The sequence below is a fragment of the Mus musculus genome, chromosome 8 (genome assembly GCF_000001635.26).
Source record: "Mus musculus strain C57BL/6J chromosome 8, GRCm38.p6 C57BL/6J".
Classification (NCBI taxonomy): domain Eukaryota; kingdom Metazoa; phylum Chordata; class Mammalia; order Rodentia; family Muridae; genus Mus; species Mus musculus.
Window position 1 is genome coordinate 16,035,160 of NC_000074.6, and position 17,527 is coordinate 16,052,686.

Here is a 17,527-nt window from a genome sequence, read left to right on the forward strand (position 1 = left end):
TTCAAATAAAATTTGTGTAATAGATCAAATACAAAATTGGATCCTGAAGATTTTATCTTCAAGGTTTTCTCTTAAGAGGAATTTTTGGATTTTTATGTTTTAAAAGAACATGAAGGCATATCTATGTTGGCTGGGTCTTCAGGTAGTCAGGATTTATTAGCAGCCTAGGTTGCTAGTACAATGGTGTATGACCATGAGTCTCATTCTGTGTCATATATGTTTCTATGAGAACTGCATTAAGAACAGTGATTTGCAGGATGCTGTATGTTCTATGTGTGCACGGTAATTAGTGTGTTTGTGAAGCCATGTTAGCAATAAAAGCTGCAGAGCATCCACTTCTGTTCTTGGGGATATTAACATCTCCTAAGCTCCAAGCCCAATGCTGTTTATAGTAAAGACAATGGCTTGCGTTACATTTGAAGAGCAGAGCTAAAAAGCAACCTGGTAAGTCTTCGTAGGCTAGTGTGTCTAGGAAGAGTATCAGTTCCATGTTATAGGAAATCTCTGTTTGAATGAGGGTCTACTCACCAAGATCTTAAACTATCACTAAAAAAAGGAAGCTAACAGAAGGTACAAGATTACTTCTTCAACACAAAAGAACACAGATATCAGAAGAGGAGAAAATGCTGAAATGTGAATTTCATGGGAGAAAAGCAAACAGTATTGATGTAACCTCAGTCAGTTATAACAAAAGCCAATGGATAAAGACCAAACAAAAAGCACATGGGAGTGAACTAAGGTACCTTTGTATGTGGAACTCATGATGTAGGACATGGGATTCTCTCTATTGTAATAGGTACAAGCACAATTCTTGAGTACCATCCGATTAGTCTCCCTGTGTCCAGTTAAGCATGTGTTTCTGTCAAAGAGCACAGAGTCCTGTGGGGAAACTCAATTTCTACAACCCACTGTGTGCAGAGTCCATATTGTTAATGCCGTGCCAGGGAAAATCCAAGGGTTCTGAGCTATAGTCTGGCCTTCATGAAAGTGATACATTAATTACTGGTTTATATAACAATACTTTTCTATGATGATACTATCTACATGCTCCATGTTTGGAAGCATGTTAGAAATTTAATAGACATTTCTTCCAATCATAGAACTCATAGCTCGTGCCACAGGGTCTATGGGGACTGATGTGAAGTCTTCTATCATGACCTAGCCTTCACCAGGTGCTGTACACTAGTACTTGGTTCTTTACCCCATAATCTGTGAAGAGGCTGATTATATACTGTCCTTATTTTGTGATATATCATCTCACATCTTCCTTGATTCTTACTCAAGCTGTTCAAGGAAGTTAGGTGCAGAGCATAGCCCAGAGACAGCATTTAAGACAACATCAAATTCAATGCTATTGTAAACCTGTGAGAAATTGCTCTGAGATATAAAATTTATGAAGAGTACAAACATGAGTAGGGTCAGCTATGACTAGTGCTGTTTGTAGCACATGATTAAAACAGGAAACAGATAACAGAAACAGCATTTATCTTGCTGTTTGTCCATTTATAGTGCATGTATGGAGACATTTACATAACTTTGTTAAACAACTGTAAAAACTTATAGCAAAACTTATTTCTTGCTTTTCTGGAAAAGCCACTGAATGTTTCTCTGTGGGGGAATAACTGAGGTAGCTAGTGGTAACTTACAAAATGGAGTTATGGAAAATGCAAATGAGCCAAAGGACAGTGCTCAGTAGCATATTCCATTGCTAGGAGCTAAGTGGGGGCTTTATAGATACTCTGATACCTCCTTGGTCCTTGGATTTTCTCTGCATGATTATGGAAAGAAAACACAATTTTGAAAGAAAATAGCTGTTAAAAAATTAAAATGGGGCAGTCTGCTGAGGTGCTTCAGCATGTAAAACATGATTCCTATGACCATGTTTTTACAACGTACATGGATTGCTCATTTACAGACCAAGGGGGACAAAGCAAACTGACTGCATGAACATGGCTTAGAGCATGAACATTGGGCATGAACACCATAGATGGCCATGCTGAGCCTCCCTCACAGTTCCAGAGGATGCCTACCTGCAAGGTATACCCAGGTTCACACTGGAAGGACAGCACATCGTTCACCATGTACCGGTCTCCTATCTTGATGCCATTGCTCGGGAGAGCAGGTTCCTGGCACGCAGCCAGGCCCACCGCTAGAAGGACACAAAGACAGATGTTGGGAATAGGGGAATGTCAGCAACACTTAGCAACAGTAGCGTGAGTTTTGCTTCCCATGGCTTCCTGTGGAAGCAAAGGTGTTCATGCTTCCTCTTGCTGTTTGACCAAAAGGCTTTAAATAACATTAGATCAGAGTTGCAAGCTAATTCTTAAGCAGTATCTTAATTCATTTCCGTCATGGAAGGGATTCAAGATTTTCTTAGGAAAAAAAAAAAATTGGTCAGTTCCACATTCAGCATAAAGTACCCAATTTTAATACTGATACAACCAAACAACTGTTTCCTGCTGCAGGAAACCCCTGAGATTGTGTGCTCTTATTCTTATTTCTCAGGCATTCTGAAAACTTTACAAGTTTGTCAATTTAGGAATTTCCTTCTCTCTAGGAAAAGTCACATTAGAACAAATCCATTCTCCTTGTCCCATGTTCCCCATCCCCAGCCACAAGAATCTCATGGCTGGCACAGTCTTAGATTAACAGGACCAATATTTATTTAAAGGGTTATGCCCTGGTCCTTTCTTTAGATTAGAACTCCCTTCATTTAAAGAACTCACAAATTGCAATAGAAATTTATCATATACTATTGAACTCCAAACCAAAGTAACAGAATAATTAACTTAAAGTAGCCATATCATTCTGTAAAGAGAAAGTATACAAGAATTGTTTTTCATAGACTAAAATGTACATTTTTTTTTTACTGTCAAGGTTTGAGTTTTATAAGATGTCTACATTCTGATGGTAGATCATGTGGAACATAGACAATGAATGGTAACTGGGTGAATTTAATTAGCATTCTATTTTTACAGTCAAGACCTGGCTGAGTATAAATGCTGGCTATCCTTTTTCCAGTGTTCCAAGAAAGAGGAAAAGGCCTTCCTTGGGTGAGACTGGTGTGTCTTCATGTAATTTTGCTTTGCTCTAAAGCTTGACATGAATAGATCATGTCAAGATGAAGGAGGCTTGAATGGTGGAGGCACCAGTTATTTCTGAGGCAAACAGTCTTGGTCCAGCAGGGTCATCCCACCATTCAGCATCCCTGCCAACTCAAAGTGGAGAGTTATCCATACTGTGCCAGCTGTGCAGCATCAGCCCTTAGGATTTCACACACACCAATACACAAGCAATAACAAAGCAAGGATGAACGTGAATGTCAGCCGCAGTAGCTGGCTGGCTCCACCCAGGTCTCACTCACATGGGCAGTGGATCTGGTTCCCAAGCTCTGGACACGGGGGTTTTAGAAAGTGCAGATGCTACCAAAGGAGGTTCTATATGTGGTTAGCATAGCCACAGATAGCTACTTTCTATGCTGATCTCTAAGAGAGCCCTCAAGCTGATGACCACTCAAACACCTAAGCCTTTGGCTGATCCAGCTGCACAGGTAGGTACTGCAGCTTCTACAAGATGCTAGAGAATTTTCTCTACTCTGTGACTTGGAAGCTGCAAGCCATACATCCTAGACCATCCAGAGATCAGTGCCTTTCTCTTCCCCTTATCCTGAGAGAAGAACAGAGTTGAAATGCTATTCCTTCCTAGTGGGATTGCTCATCTGAGACCCTCCTGAGATCTGGCTGGTACATGAACTTGTTGACATGCTTCACATCATGAAATACAGCTACTGCACATGACAGAAGTAGCTATAAGTTAGGTTATAGAGTTTTCCTAAATAGAAATAATTTTTTCCATAAACACCCGTTTTTAAACTATAAAACACAATCTGAATTAGCCAGCAATATGTTGTATTTCTAACACAGTATTTCAACCCATTTAAGGTTTTTCATAGAAGATAAAACTACCAAACATAAAAGAAGCCATCACACAAGGGATAACAACTACATTTATAACCAATACTCTAAAGATTCATCATAGATATATATAGCTTTATTTTTAAATTTTCACTCAAATATATAACAAAATATCACAGGAAAAATATATAACTAAAGGTTTGAGTACTAGAAGGTATAACTTGTGATGATTTTACAAGAACATTGATTTGGAATAATTTATGTTTTCAAAAGTCAGGGCCAAGAACAAAGTTTTCAATAATACAGAATCCTCAAAATTAAATAGGAAAATTTACTGTGATTAAATTGGTAAAGATATATTGAAATTAAAATGATAAGGAATAATATCAAATCTCAATAGCTGAATTGACTCCATTTCTGCATGCTGTATAATATGTTTTCCTTTTAATATAGTTTCATAATACATTGATTTATATGCAGTTATTGTATATGATTTGGTTTTCATTTTCTCCTTCCTTAAATTGAATACTAAAATATAATTCATCCTCTGAAAACGATAGCATTGATATCTATCACCACAGGAAATGGACCTTTGTTTATAATTAATACCAAAACACAAAGACAGCATTATTTTCTTCAAGGCAAACTGTGTTGAGACTGAGATATCCACAAAGACCGCAATGCTTGTAGAAAGAAGCACCACTGTGCTTTTCCTATACCTTAGCATCCTTGTGTATATTAGAAACTAAGGATGCAAACTCTTAGTGTATGTAAGAATGGTTTTCAACTCTCTCATTTATCTGGTTATTTGTTTTTAAAGATGTAATAATCAAGCTATGAAATGAAAGTGGTATGGCAAGCATCAGGCAAGGTGGAGTGCAGTGATGAGTCTAAGCCAAACACGAGCATATCAGTCTACATCAGGCTAGGAAGGATGCTCTTTACCTTGCACATTGAGATGGAATGGTAATATTTGACTGGACTATATCTTATGTTAAGCCTTGAGTGGCTACATCACAGGAGTGATGGAAAGCGATATAGCGATCTGAGTTATTCACTTAGGTATACTGATGTCTAAAAACTCCCTAATCACAGCAAGGACAACCTAAAGACTCATTAAGCTGGACATGGTGTTAAAACATGCCTGTTAGCCCAGCACTCAGGAGCATGAGGAAGAGGCATTGAATGTTTGAGGCCACCAGGGTGTATAACGAATGGTACTTGGTCTCAAAAACAGATAAATAATTAAATGTAAATTATTTTTTAAGGTTGGATATTTTTAAACATAAAAGATTGATAGGGAAGTTCTGATCAATGTTTTAGGGGCAGCAACATCTAGGAAGAAGAGACTAGAAAGTTATTTGCAAGATTTTGGGCAGAATTTTTATCCTTATCTAATGATGGCGTACTTACAAATGACATCATACATGATAATGCGGAACAGCTGATGAGGAATTTTATTTAAAGGTGGTCCATGAGTAGCCAGCTTCCTTGATCTTCTTGGAGACAAGGTGAAGATGACTCTCAAAATACTGAAGGACATGTGGCCATTTGGATTGGCGTAGCTAACACATTAAAATGTTTTATAATTTATTATCCATGAGTGTATTTTTTTTTTGTCCACTCTGATGTTAAGATGTGGACTTCTAAAATGCACTGATACATAAAGTTTCAATTTGATTTAGAATGTAGAAAGGAACTTTAATTCCCATGAATCTTGACTATAGAAGCAAAGACCATGAAACAAAGCCATTAAAAAGATAAGTGTTCTAATTTGACCAAAAGTAGAGTTTAATGGCTTGACCTACTGCTGATCATAAAATGTGAATGCTATGAGGCAGAGGTGAGCAGATAGCCCATCAGGCCTTCAGAGTACATTGTAGCTGTTCTTCAAAACCCAGTAGGGAAATTCACAGTGAGTTCACTTGAATCTCAGAAGTGGAAATTATGGACAGCACATGCCAGACGCATGCTTTAAGATCAAACACCTATCTATAGCATAACCAGGAGCTCTGCAGAACTTACAAACTCAGATGACTTCAAATGGCCTTTGTCAACTGAGAATTGCTCTCCTGGCCGCTGGCATAGCTTGCAGTCTTTACAATTCACACGTTAACATGAGCATGTTACCCTGACTGAAGAGCTGAAAACTACAATAAATCTATTAAGAAAAAAGGAGGGGAGTTGGAAGTAGATCCAAATAGACGGACTCAAATTGCAGTATTTGGCAGAGAGAAGACAAAGTACAATGTTCTTGCTTTATTCTATTGTGATGAAACCCTCAGACCATAAGCAATTTAGGGGAACAAGGGATCTATTTGGCTTTACTTCTAGGTTGCAATTTATCATTGAGGGAAATAAGGGCAGGAACTAAAAGAGGAATTCAAAGCAGAAACCATGGAGGAGTGCTGCTTACAGATTCACATGTGCTTATGCTCAGCTAGCTTTCTTATTGGTGGTCCCATGACCACCCAGGGGATGGTGCTACCCACAGTGGACAATCCTCATGGACATATCCACAGGACAACTGGATCTAGGTAATTCTTCAACAGTCTTTCTTAGGTAAGTCTAGGCCAGTGGCTCTCAACCTTCCTAATGTCCAGGCCCTATAGTATAATTCCTCCTGTTGTACTGACCCTAACCATAAACATTTTGTGTTGCTACCTTATAACTGTAATTTTGCTACTGTTTTTTTTTTCCATTTTTTATTAGGTATTTAACTCATTTACATTTCCAATGCTATACCAAAAGTCCCCCATATCCACCCACCCCCACTCCCCTGCCCACCCACCTCCCCTTTTTGGCCCTGGTGTTCCCCTGTACTGGGGCATATAAAGTTTGCAAGTCCAATGAGCCTCTCTTTCCAGTGATGGCCGACTAGGCCATCTTTTGATATATATGCAGCTAGAGTCAAGAGCTCCGGGGTACTGGTTAGTTCATAATGTTGTTCCACCTATAGGGTTGCAGATCCCTTTAGCTCCTTGGCTACTTTCTCTAGCTCCTCCATTGGGAGCCCTATGATCCATCCATTAGCTGACTGTGAGCATCCACTTCTGTGTTTGCTAGGCCCCGGCATAGTCTCACAAGAGACAGCTACATCTGGGTCCTTTCAATAAAATCTTGCTAGTGTATGCAATGGTGTCAGCGTTTGGATGCTGATTATGGGGTGGATCCCTGGATATGGCAGTCTCTACATGGTCCATCCTTTTATCTCAGCTCCAAACTTTGTCTCTGTAACTCCTTCCATGGGTGTTTTGTTCCCAAATCTAAGGAGGGGCATAGTGTCCACACTTCAGTCTTCATTCTTCTTGAGTTTCATGTGTTTAGCAAATTATATCTTATATCTTGGGTATCCTAGGTTTGGGGCTAATATCCACTTATCAGTGAATACATATTGTGTGAGTTTCTTTGTGAATGTGTTACCTCACTCAGGATGATGCCCTCCAGGTCCATCCATTTGGCTAGGAATTTCATAAATTCATTCTTTTTAATAGCTGAGTAGTACTCCATTGTGTAGATGTACCACATTTTCTGTATCCATTCCTCTGTTGAGGGGCATCTAGGTTCTTTCCAGCTTCTGGCTATTATAAATAAGGCTGCTATGAACATAGTGGAGCATGTGTCCTTCTTACCAGTTGGGGCATCTTCTGGATATATGCCCAGGAGAGGTATTGCTGGATCCTCCGGTAGTACTATGTCCAGTTTTCTGAGGAACCGCCAGACTGATTTCCAGAGTGGTTGTACAAGCCTGCACTCCCACCAACAATGGAGGAGTGTTCCTCTTTCTCCACATCCACGCCAGCATCTGCTGTCACCCGAATTTTTGATCTTAGCCATTCTGACTGGTGTGAGGTGGAATCTCAGGGTTGTTTTGATTTGCATTTCCCTGATGATTAAGGATGTTGAACATTTTTTCAAGTGCTTCTCTGCCATTCGGTATTCCTCAGGTGAGAATTCTTTGTTCAGTTCTGAGCCCCATTTTTTAATGGGGTTATTAGATTTTCTGAAGTCCACCTTCTTGAGTTCTTTATATATGTTGGATATTAGTCCCCTATCTGATTTAGGATAGGTAAAGATCCTTTCCCAATCTGTTGGTGGTCTTCTTGTCTTATTGACAGTGTCTTTTGCTTTGCAGAAACTTTGGAGTTTCATTAGGTCCCATTTGTCAATTCTCGATCTTACAGCACAAGCCATTGCTGTTCTGTTCAGGAATTTTTCCCCTGTGCCCATATCTTCAAGGCTTTTCCCCACTTTCTCCTCTATAAGTTTCAGTGTCTCTGGTTTTATGTGAAGTTCCTTGATCCACTTAGATTTGACCTTAGTACAAGGAGATAAGTATGGATTGATTTGCATTCTTCTACACGATAACAACCAGTTGTGCCAGCACCAATTGTTGAAAATGCTGTCTTTCTTCCACTGGATGGTTTTAGCTCCCTTGTCGAAGATCAAGTGACCAGAGGTGTGTGGGTTCATTTCTGGGTCTTCAATTCTATTCCATTGGTCTACTTGTCTGTCTCTATACCAGTACCATGCAGTTTTTATCACAATTGCTCTGTAGTAAAGCTTTAGGTCTGGCATGGTGATTCCGCCAGAAGTTCTTTTATCCTTGAGAAGACTTTTTGCTATCCTAGGTTTTTTGTTATTCCAGACAAATTTGCAAATTGCTCCTTCCAATTCGTTGAAGAATTGAGTTGGAATTTTGATGGGGATTGCATTGAATCTGTAGATTGCTTTTGGCAAGATAGCCATTTTTACAATGTTGATCCTGCCAATCCATGAGCATGGGAGATCTTTCCATCTTCTGAGATCTTCCTTAATTTCTTTCTTCAGAGATTTGAAGTTTTTATCATACAGATCTTTCACTTCCTTAGTTAGAGTCACGCCAAGATATTTTATATTATTTGTGACTATTGAGAAGGGTGTTGTTTCCCTAATTTCTTTCTCAGCCTGTTTATTCTTTGTATAGAGAAAGGCCATTGACTTGTTTGAGTTTATTTTATATCCAGCTACTTCACCGAAGCTGTTTATCAGGTTTAGGAGTTCTCTGGTAGAATTTTTAGGGTCACTTATATATACTATCATATCATCTGCAAAAAGTGATATTTTGACTTCCTCTTTTCCAATTTGTATCCCCTTGATCTCCTTTTGTTGTCGAATTGCTCTGGCTAATACTTCAAGTACTATGTTGAAAAGGTAGGGAGAAAGTGGGCAGCCTTGTCTAGTCCCTGATTTTAGTGGGATTGCTTCCAGCTTCTCTCCATTTACTTTGATGTTGGCTACTGGTTTGCTGTAGATTGCTTTTATCATGTTTAGGTATGGGCCTTGAATTCCTGATCTTTCCAAAACTTTTATCATGAATGGGTGTTGGATCTTGTCAAATGCTTTTTCTGCATCTAACGAGATGATCATGTGGTTTTTGTCTTTGAGTTTGTCTATATAATGGATTACATTGATGGATTTTCGTATATTAAACCATCCCTGCATCCCTGGAATAAAACCTACTTGGTCAGGATGGATGATTGCTTTAATGTGTTCTTGGATTCGGTTAGCGAGAATTTTATTGAGGATTTTTGCATCGATATTCATAAGAGAAATTGGTCTGAAGTTCTCTATCTTTGTTGGATCTTTCTGTGGTTTAGGTATCAGAGTAATAGTGGCTTCATAAAATGAGTTGGGTAGAGTACCTTCTACTTCTATTTTGTGAAATAGTTTGTGAAGAATTGGAATTAGATCTTCTTTGAAGGTCTGATAGAACTCTGCACTAAACCCATCTGGTCCTGGGCTTTTTTTGGTTGGGAGACTATTAATAACTGCTTCTATTTCTTTAGGTGATATGGGACTGTTTAGATGGTCAACTTGATCCTGATTCAACTTTGGTACCTGGTATCTGTCCAGAAATTTGTCCATTTCGTCCAGGTTTTCCAGTTTTGTTGAGTATAGCCTTTTGTAGAAGGATCTGATGGTGTTTTGGATTTCTTCAGGATCTGTTGTTATGTCTCCCTTTTCATTTCTAATTTTGTTAATTAGGATTTTGTCCCTGTGCCCTTTAGTGAGTCTAGCTAAGGGTTTATCTATCTTGTTGATTTTCTCAAAGAACCAACTCCTCGTTTGGTTAATTCTTTGAATAGTTCTTCTTGTTTCCACTTGGTTGATTTCACCCCTGAGTTTGATTATTTCCTGCCGTCTACTCCTCTTGGGTGAATTTGCTTCCTTTTTTTCTAGAGCTTTTAGATGTGTTGTCAAGCTGCTAGTATGTGCTGTCTCCCGTTTCTTCTTGGAGGCACTCAGAGCTATGAGTTTCCCTCTTAGAAATGCTTTCATTGTGTCCCATAGGTTTGGGTACGTTGTGGCTTCATTTTCATTAAACTCTAAAAAGTCTTTAATTTCTTTCTTTATTCCTTCCTTGACCAAGGTATCATTGAGAAGAGTGTTATTCAGTTTCCACGTGAATGTTGGCTTTCCATTATTTATGTTGTTATTGAAGATCAGTCTTAGGCCATGGTGGTCTGATAGGATACATGGGACAATTTCAATATTTTTGTATCTATTGAGGCCTGTTTTGTGACCAATTATATGGTCAATTTTGGAGAAGGTCCCGTGAGGTGCTGAGAAGAAGGTATATCCTTTTGTTTTAGGATAAAATGTTCTGTAGATATCTGTTAAGTCCATTTGTTTCATAACTTCTGTTAGTTTCACTGTGTCCCTGTTTAGTTTCTGTTTCCACGATCTGTCCTTTGAAGAAAGTGGTGTGTTGAAGTCTCCCACTATTATTGTGTGAGGTGCAATGTATGCTTTGAGCTTTACTAAAGTGTCTCTAATGAATGTGGCTGCCCTTGCATTTGGAGCGTAGATATTCAGAATTGAGAGTTCCTCTTGGAGGATTTTACCTTTGATGAGTATGAAGTGTCCCTCCTTGTCTTTTTTGATAACTTTGGGTTGGAAGTCGATTTTATCCGATATTAAAATGGCTACTCCAGCCTGTTTCTTCAGTCCATTTGCTTGGAAAATTGTTTTCCAGCCTTTCATTCTGAGGTAGTGTCTGTCTTTTTCCCTGAGATGGGTTTCCTGTAAGCAGCAGAATGTTGGGTCCTGTTTGTGTAGCCAGTCTGTTAGTCTATGTCTTTTTATTGGGGAATTGAGTCCATTGATATTAAGAGATATCAAGGAAAAGTAATTGTTGCTCCCTTTTATTTTTGTTGTTAGAGTTGGCATTCTGGTCTTGTGGCTGTCTTCTTTTTGGTTTGTTGAATGATTACTTTCTTGGTTGTTCTAGGGCGTGATTTCCGTCCTTGTATTGCTTCTTTTCTGTTATTATCCTTTGAAGGGCTGGATTCGTGGAAAGATATTGTGTGAATTTGGTTTTGTCGTGGAATACTTTGGTTTCTCCATCTATGGTAATTGAGAGTTTGGCCGGGTATAGTAGCCTGGGCTGGCATTTGTGTTCTCTTAGTGTCTGTATAACATCTGTCCAGGCTCTTCTGGCTTTCATAGTCTCTGGTGAAAAGTCTGGTGTAATTCTGATAGGCCTTCCTTTATATGTTACTTGACCTTTCTCCCTTACTGCTTTTAATATTCTATCTTTATTTAGTGCATTTGTTGTTCTGATTATTATGTGTCGGGAGGAATTTCTTTTTTGGTCCAGTCTATTTGGAGTTCTGTAGGCTTCTTGTATGATCATGGGCATCTCTTTTTTTATGTTTGGGAAGTTTTCTTCTATTATTTTGTTGAAGATATTAGCTGGCCCTTTAAGTTGAAAATCTTCATTCTCATCAATTCCTATTATCCGTAGGTTTGGTCTTCTCATTGTGTCCTGGATTACCTGGATGTTTTGAGTTAGGATCCTTTTGCATTTTGTATTTTCTTTGACTGTTGTGTCAATGTTCTCTATGGAATCTTCTGCACCTGAGATTCTCTCTTCCATTTCTTGTATTCTGTTGCTGATGCTCGCATCTATGGTTCCAGATCTCTTACCTAGGGTTTCTATCTCCAGCGTTGCCTCGCTTTGGGTTTTCTTTATTGTGTCTACTTCCCCTTTTAGTTCTAGTATGGTTTTGTTCATTTCCATCACCTGTTTGGATGTGTTTTCCTGTTTTTCGTTAATGATTTCTACCTGTTTGGCTGTGTTTTCCTGCTTTTCTTTAAGGGCCTGTAACTCTTTAGCAGTGCTCTCCTGTAATTCTTTAAGTGACTTATGAAAGTCCTTCTTGATGTCCTCTATCATCATCATGAGAAATGTTTTTAAATCTGGGTCTAGATTTTCGGTTGTGTTCGGGTGCCCAGGACTAGGTGGGGTGGGAGTGCTGAGTTCTGATGATGGTGAGTGGTCTTGATTTCTGTTAGTAGGATTCTTACGTTTGCCTTTCGCCATCTGGTAATCTCTGAAGCTAGCTGTTTTAGTTGTCACTGTTAAGAGCTTGTTCTTCAGGTGACTCTGTTAGCCTCTATAAGCAGACCTGGAGGGTAGCACTCTCCTTAGTTTCAGTGGGCAGAGTATTCTCTGCAGGCAAGCTCTCTTCTTGCAAGGCAGGTGCCCAGATATCTGGTGTTCGAACCAGACTCCTGGCAGAAGTTGTGTTCCACTCACTAGAGGTCTTAGGATCACGTGTGGAATCCTGTGTGGGCCCTTGCGGGTGTCAGGCGACTCAGCTGGCAAGGTAGCCCGGGGCTCGAGTCGAGCGGAAGGGACTTGTGCCCCAGATCAGGCCCGGGTAGCCTGCTTCCCTATGTACCACAGTCTCAGGTTCCACGCGATTGGATTGGGGCAGGCGCTGTGTTCCACTCACCAGAGGTCTTAGGATCCCGTGGGGAGTCCCGTGTGGGCCCTTGCGGGTGTTGGGCAAGACTCTGCTGGCAAGGTAGCCCGGGCAATTTTGCTACTGTTATGAATTGTAATGCAAATATCTGATATGCATGTGGTCTTAGAGGACACCTATGAAAAGGTTGTTCTACACAAAATGGGTTGAGACCCACAGGTTGAGAATCACTGCTCTAGATCATGCCAACTGGACAATTCAAGCTAATTAGGATACACACACCAATTCAATACATGGGTAGGTTAACGCTACACTATGTAGACAGAAAAGGTTATTTGTTAATTTTGAAAAGAAAAACAAAAGTTAACCATGCTGTATCATAAACACAAATGTTTCTTATTGGCAGTGTTTCAAAATAGAGACATTTTTAGCTTCATGAGGTAGTAACCAACATACATTCAAATTTAATTTTGATTTTTTCCCTTGACTGGTGATATAGGGTAAAACAATTTATTGTGAAGTTGCAAAGCTTCTAGTTGCTACAGGTCAGGACGGGGGGCAGCTGGTACTAGGTTAGAGGTATCTCATGCATTTTAGATTGATGATATTTGCAGCTGACAAATGCTTATGAGATGTAGCACTTTTCTAAAGAATACAACATTTATGATTAAACAATAGTTCTTCTGTATAATACAAATAGACATGAATTCAAATTTATGAGTTTTATAAGTTTCTTTGAGGCAGGTTCAATTGCTCTGTATATAAGCTTGGCTTAGACCTCTTAATCCTTCTGCTTCAGCCTCTCAAATGCTGGGATGTCAGGTACATATCACCATGCCTGTTGAAAATTTCTTCTCATTGAATCCATGTCAGCTTTGTGTATCTTAAAACAGAAGTTTTGCTGATGACCCGTGATAAAACTTAGGGTTTCTATTGCAGTGAAGAGGCATCATGACCATGGCAATACTTATAAAGAAAAATATTTAACTGGGGTTGGCTTATATGTTTAGAGGTTCAGTCCATTTTCATCATGGTGAAAAGCACAGCACATGCAGGTAGCCATGATGCTGGAGAAGGAGCCAATCATAGCACATGCAGGCAGGTATATGTTGGAGGCAGAGCCGAGAGGTCTGCAATTGGACACAGGCTCCAGCAAAGAGAGAGAGAGAGAGAGAGAGAGAGAGAGAGAGAGAGAGAGAGAGAGAGAGAGAGAGAGAGAGACTGGACCTGGCCTGAGCTCAGAAACCTCAAAGTCTAACCCGAGTGGAACACTTCTCCAGTTAGGCCACACCCACTCCAAGAAGGCCATACCTCCTATTCCTTTTAAAGGATACTACTATGATCATATGGGGGCCATTTTCACTCAAACTACCACAATCTCACTTTAAAACGTTGCATAAAGTTTGTGACCATGTGCTGGTAAATGGACCTCAAAAGAAGTCTGAACTTGACTTAGGAGAATCTGGGTAGGTTCCACAGAGGAAGAGAAAGATGAGTAATATAATCACACAGATGTAAGTGTCACTCTGTATACATAGACTCTTAAAACCACAATCTTTAAAAAGCAAAATATATAGAACCAAGGTATTTATAAATTCCATTGTTAAAATAACGTACCTTAAGAGAAACTATTGTTTTATTGATTGTCTAGTGCTACGCTCTCTGGTCGAGTCAACTGGACAAGCCGAGAGGCTTAAAAGTCACTCATGAGGCAAAAGAGTTTCAAGGAAGCTCTCCTCCTGGAGTCTAGCGTTCCCTACCCATACAGTAATTTTTCATTCCCACGTTCCATTCCCGAGTTAGTCTAGTGTATGGATCCACGTGCTCTCTTTCAATATTTTCCTATCATAAGTGCCTTTTAAGATTGAATTCTGACATAGCTAAAGCCGTCTGCCAGTGTTCCAACAGTCCTAGTTCGTCCTTAGCAAGACCTTGAGCTTGGAATTCAGTACTGCCCCAGGTATTACACTATCTCTTTGAGTAAAAGTTAGGTCACTGCCCTTCACAGGAATTTACCATCACTAAGGAAGAAAGAAGTTTCTGACCGTAGGAGAAACCAGAATAGATATTTAGAATTATAGCTGAGTTACACCTATATACAGGAATTTACAATGGTTTAGGAAGTAGATCCGGCTGTGGTTTTAGAGAATTGCATTATTCATGAGATGGTTAGCTAGAATGGAACTCCCTAGTTAGAACCATGACTTGGGTGTGAAAGCCCTTGACCTAGGAGTGAAAAGTTCTCACACCTGGCTTCTAAGACTATAGCTGACCTTAGATAGGGCTGACTCTGGCTCAGTTATTTTATTGCCCAGTTCCTGCCAGTCTTTGCGTTTTCATTCCTCTGTTCTGTGTAAGAGTCATTAAGCATCCGGTTACTTCATTTGTACCTTGCGGGTATGTCACCCAACTACGTTGTTGTCTTCTGCATAAAAAGTCTGATGTTCCATTTGAAAAATTACACTCAGATTCCACACGAACTCTCCTGTGTGTGTGTCTGTTTGTCGCTCATCCACGCTTTGCCCACCCGCTTCAAGAGACCCCGTTCCACGCGACACAGGGACCCAGAGGGTCTGCGGCAGTTTAGAGTACCATGTGGGCCCAAGAGCCCACATGTTTTCAGTATTGACACAAGTAAGAAATACTGCTTTTATTTCTTCCAGGGTTTAGATCTCAGCCTTCTGTAAAGTCTAGAGATTGTGTTTCTAGCATCCATAAAAGAAGTTGAGTAATCTATCTCCCTTGAAGGGCCACAGAGAATAGCAACATTTTAATGACAAAAAGGAGTGATGCACAGATCACAGACAGACCTTTTCTCACCTTATTCAACCCTGGGTTTCCAAGCTTTCAGGACCCATGTGGACTTTGCACAGTACTTGGGAAGCACTCATTGGCCCAATAACGTCATCTGTGGAGCCATGGTTAGTGATGTATTCAGGTAAAGTTTGTGTACATCCAAAGCCAAGTGGCATTAAGTAATGAGTCACCAAGCTCCACAGCAGTGTTCTACTTTTATGTTGAAGTTACAGTTGTTGTCACATCACCTTCCTCAATTTCCAATCAAGAACCTATGGAGGCAAACATGTTCTCCTCTTCCTTCTCCTTCCCTTGTCCCTCTTCTTCCTCCTCCTTTTCTTTCTTCTTCCTCTTTTCTTGTTTTCTATTGTTATGGGATGAGTATCTGTCTGTTTAAAGTTTATAGGTTGACAATTTTTAACACCTCATGTGATGTAAAATTGGGCCCTTTGGAAGAGGACTACAGTTGGTTCAGAATATCATGGGTCCTCACAATAGGGTCAGTGCTATTATAGCAAGGAAATTTACTATGAAAGCCCTGCACAGAACCTGAAAGCCTAACACATAGGTCTTCAACGGAAGACTGTCAATACCGTGACCTTAGACTACTAGCCCCAGAATTGTGAGAAATGAGCCTGTGATGCTGTGTCATAATAATCAACACTGGTATAAACAATTAGTATACATCTATCATGAAGCACACCACATGGGGCAGAGTAGTCTACAACTGTTATTTAATAGTATATAAAGAGGTGACAAATTTGGCCTAAAGAATCACAGTCACTACCTGAAAAATCTCTCTTCCTGCTAAATAATGAACTCCCATCTTGTAAGATTAAAGAGCTGATGCTATGAAACTGAGTGTTCTTCAGTGACAATGCTTTAGCAAATGAACTGAAATGAACAACTTTGCAGTTGCCAAAGACATACATCTGAACATAGCCCCACTTTGTAGGAGAAAACGAAGCATCCTACTTTCCTACTTTCCACAGGGCCACTAGGTGGGCGTGCTGGTTAAATTTGTCACACTGATGCATAAAAGGGGAAGATGGCTAAAAATACAGCCTTGCCAGCTGTCCTCGCCATGGAGCTAGATCCATCACAAATTCCGGAATCGCTCCACTTAAGCTTACTAGAGCGACAGCTGGTTCAGAACAGTCAAACCATTAGACTCAGCTAGGGTTGTTAAATGTCAAACAGTACACTTGAACTTTTCCTCAATTACACAAAAATAAATCTACCCACGTGGGCGCTCACTGCCCTGTCAGGGATTCTGAATAAGAGGGCCAGGCTTTGTCTGAAACCACAGTCTTGACATATTTCCATTGGGATATGTTATATTAATAGGGGAAAACCGCAAATAAAATGTAGATATCTGATATGTGGATTTAATATAAGCTGAATAAAACTCCGTATTCATGATGCTTCTTGCTTTATTTAAATAAAAGTAAACAACTCTAAGATATTTGGATTTAAGTGAAATCCTTAACTCCCATAGACCAATTGGCTAGACAGGTATATTCAGTGAAGTAAGATAATTCATTAAAATTATCTGGAATTCCAATTAATTTATGTTATTCTAATGTCTTATAACATAATATCTGGCATGCCTGTTGTTTTTATTTATTAGTACTTTGGTTAGTCTATTGCATTAGTTACCTTTCTAAAGCTGTGATAAAACACCATGACCAAGGCAATTAATAGAAGAAAAGCTTTGTTCAGGCTTATGGATTCAGAGGAATGAGAGTGCATCACTATCACATGGGGAAGTCAAGCATAGCAGCAGCCAGATATGATGGCGGCGACATCAACAGCAAAGGCTGAGAACTCACATTCCCAAAAGCAAACAGAAAAAGCACCAGAAAGAAACAACAAACTTGAAATGGCAAGAGTCTTTTGAAATCTTAAAACCCTCCCCCCAGTGACATATGTCCTTCAGCAGGGACATACCTCCTAAGCCTTCCCCAATGCCACCCACTAATGACCAAGTATTCAAGTGCTCAGACTATGGGAGATACCTCATTCAAACCACCACACGAAGGATTCAGCATCTATCATCTCTCT

The 17,527-nt window shown here is 39.7% G+C and overlaps 1 protein-coding gene across 4 annotated transcripts in view; it reads right to left on the bottom strand.

The window, feature by feature from the left end:
• Positions 1-17,527, bottom strand: part of Csmd1 (CUB and Sushi multiple domains 1) — a 1,642,848-nt gene that overhangs the window by 142,622 nt on the left and 1,482,699 nt on the right. For all 4 annotated transcript variants that reach the window (XM_006508931.4, XM_006508930.4, XM_030243874.1 and 1 more), the window contains one exon: positions 2,031-2,149. In XM_006508931.4, the coding sequence (XP_006508994.1) occupies positions 2,031-2,149 (119 nt within the window). The remainder of the gene's footprint in view (positions 1-2,030; positions 2,150-17,527) is intronic.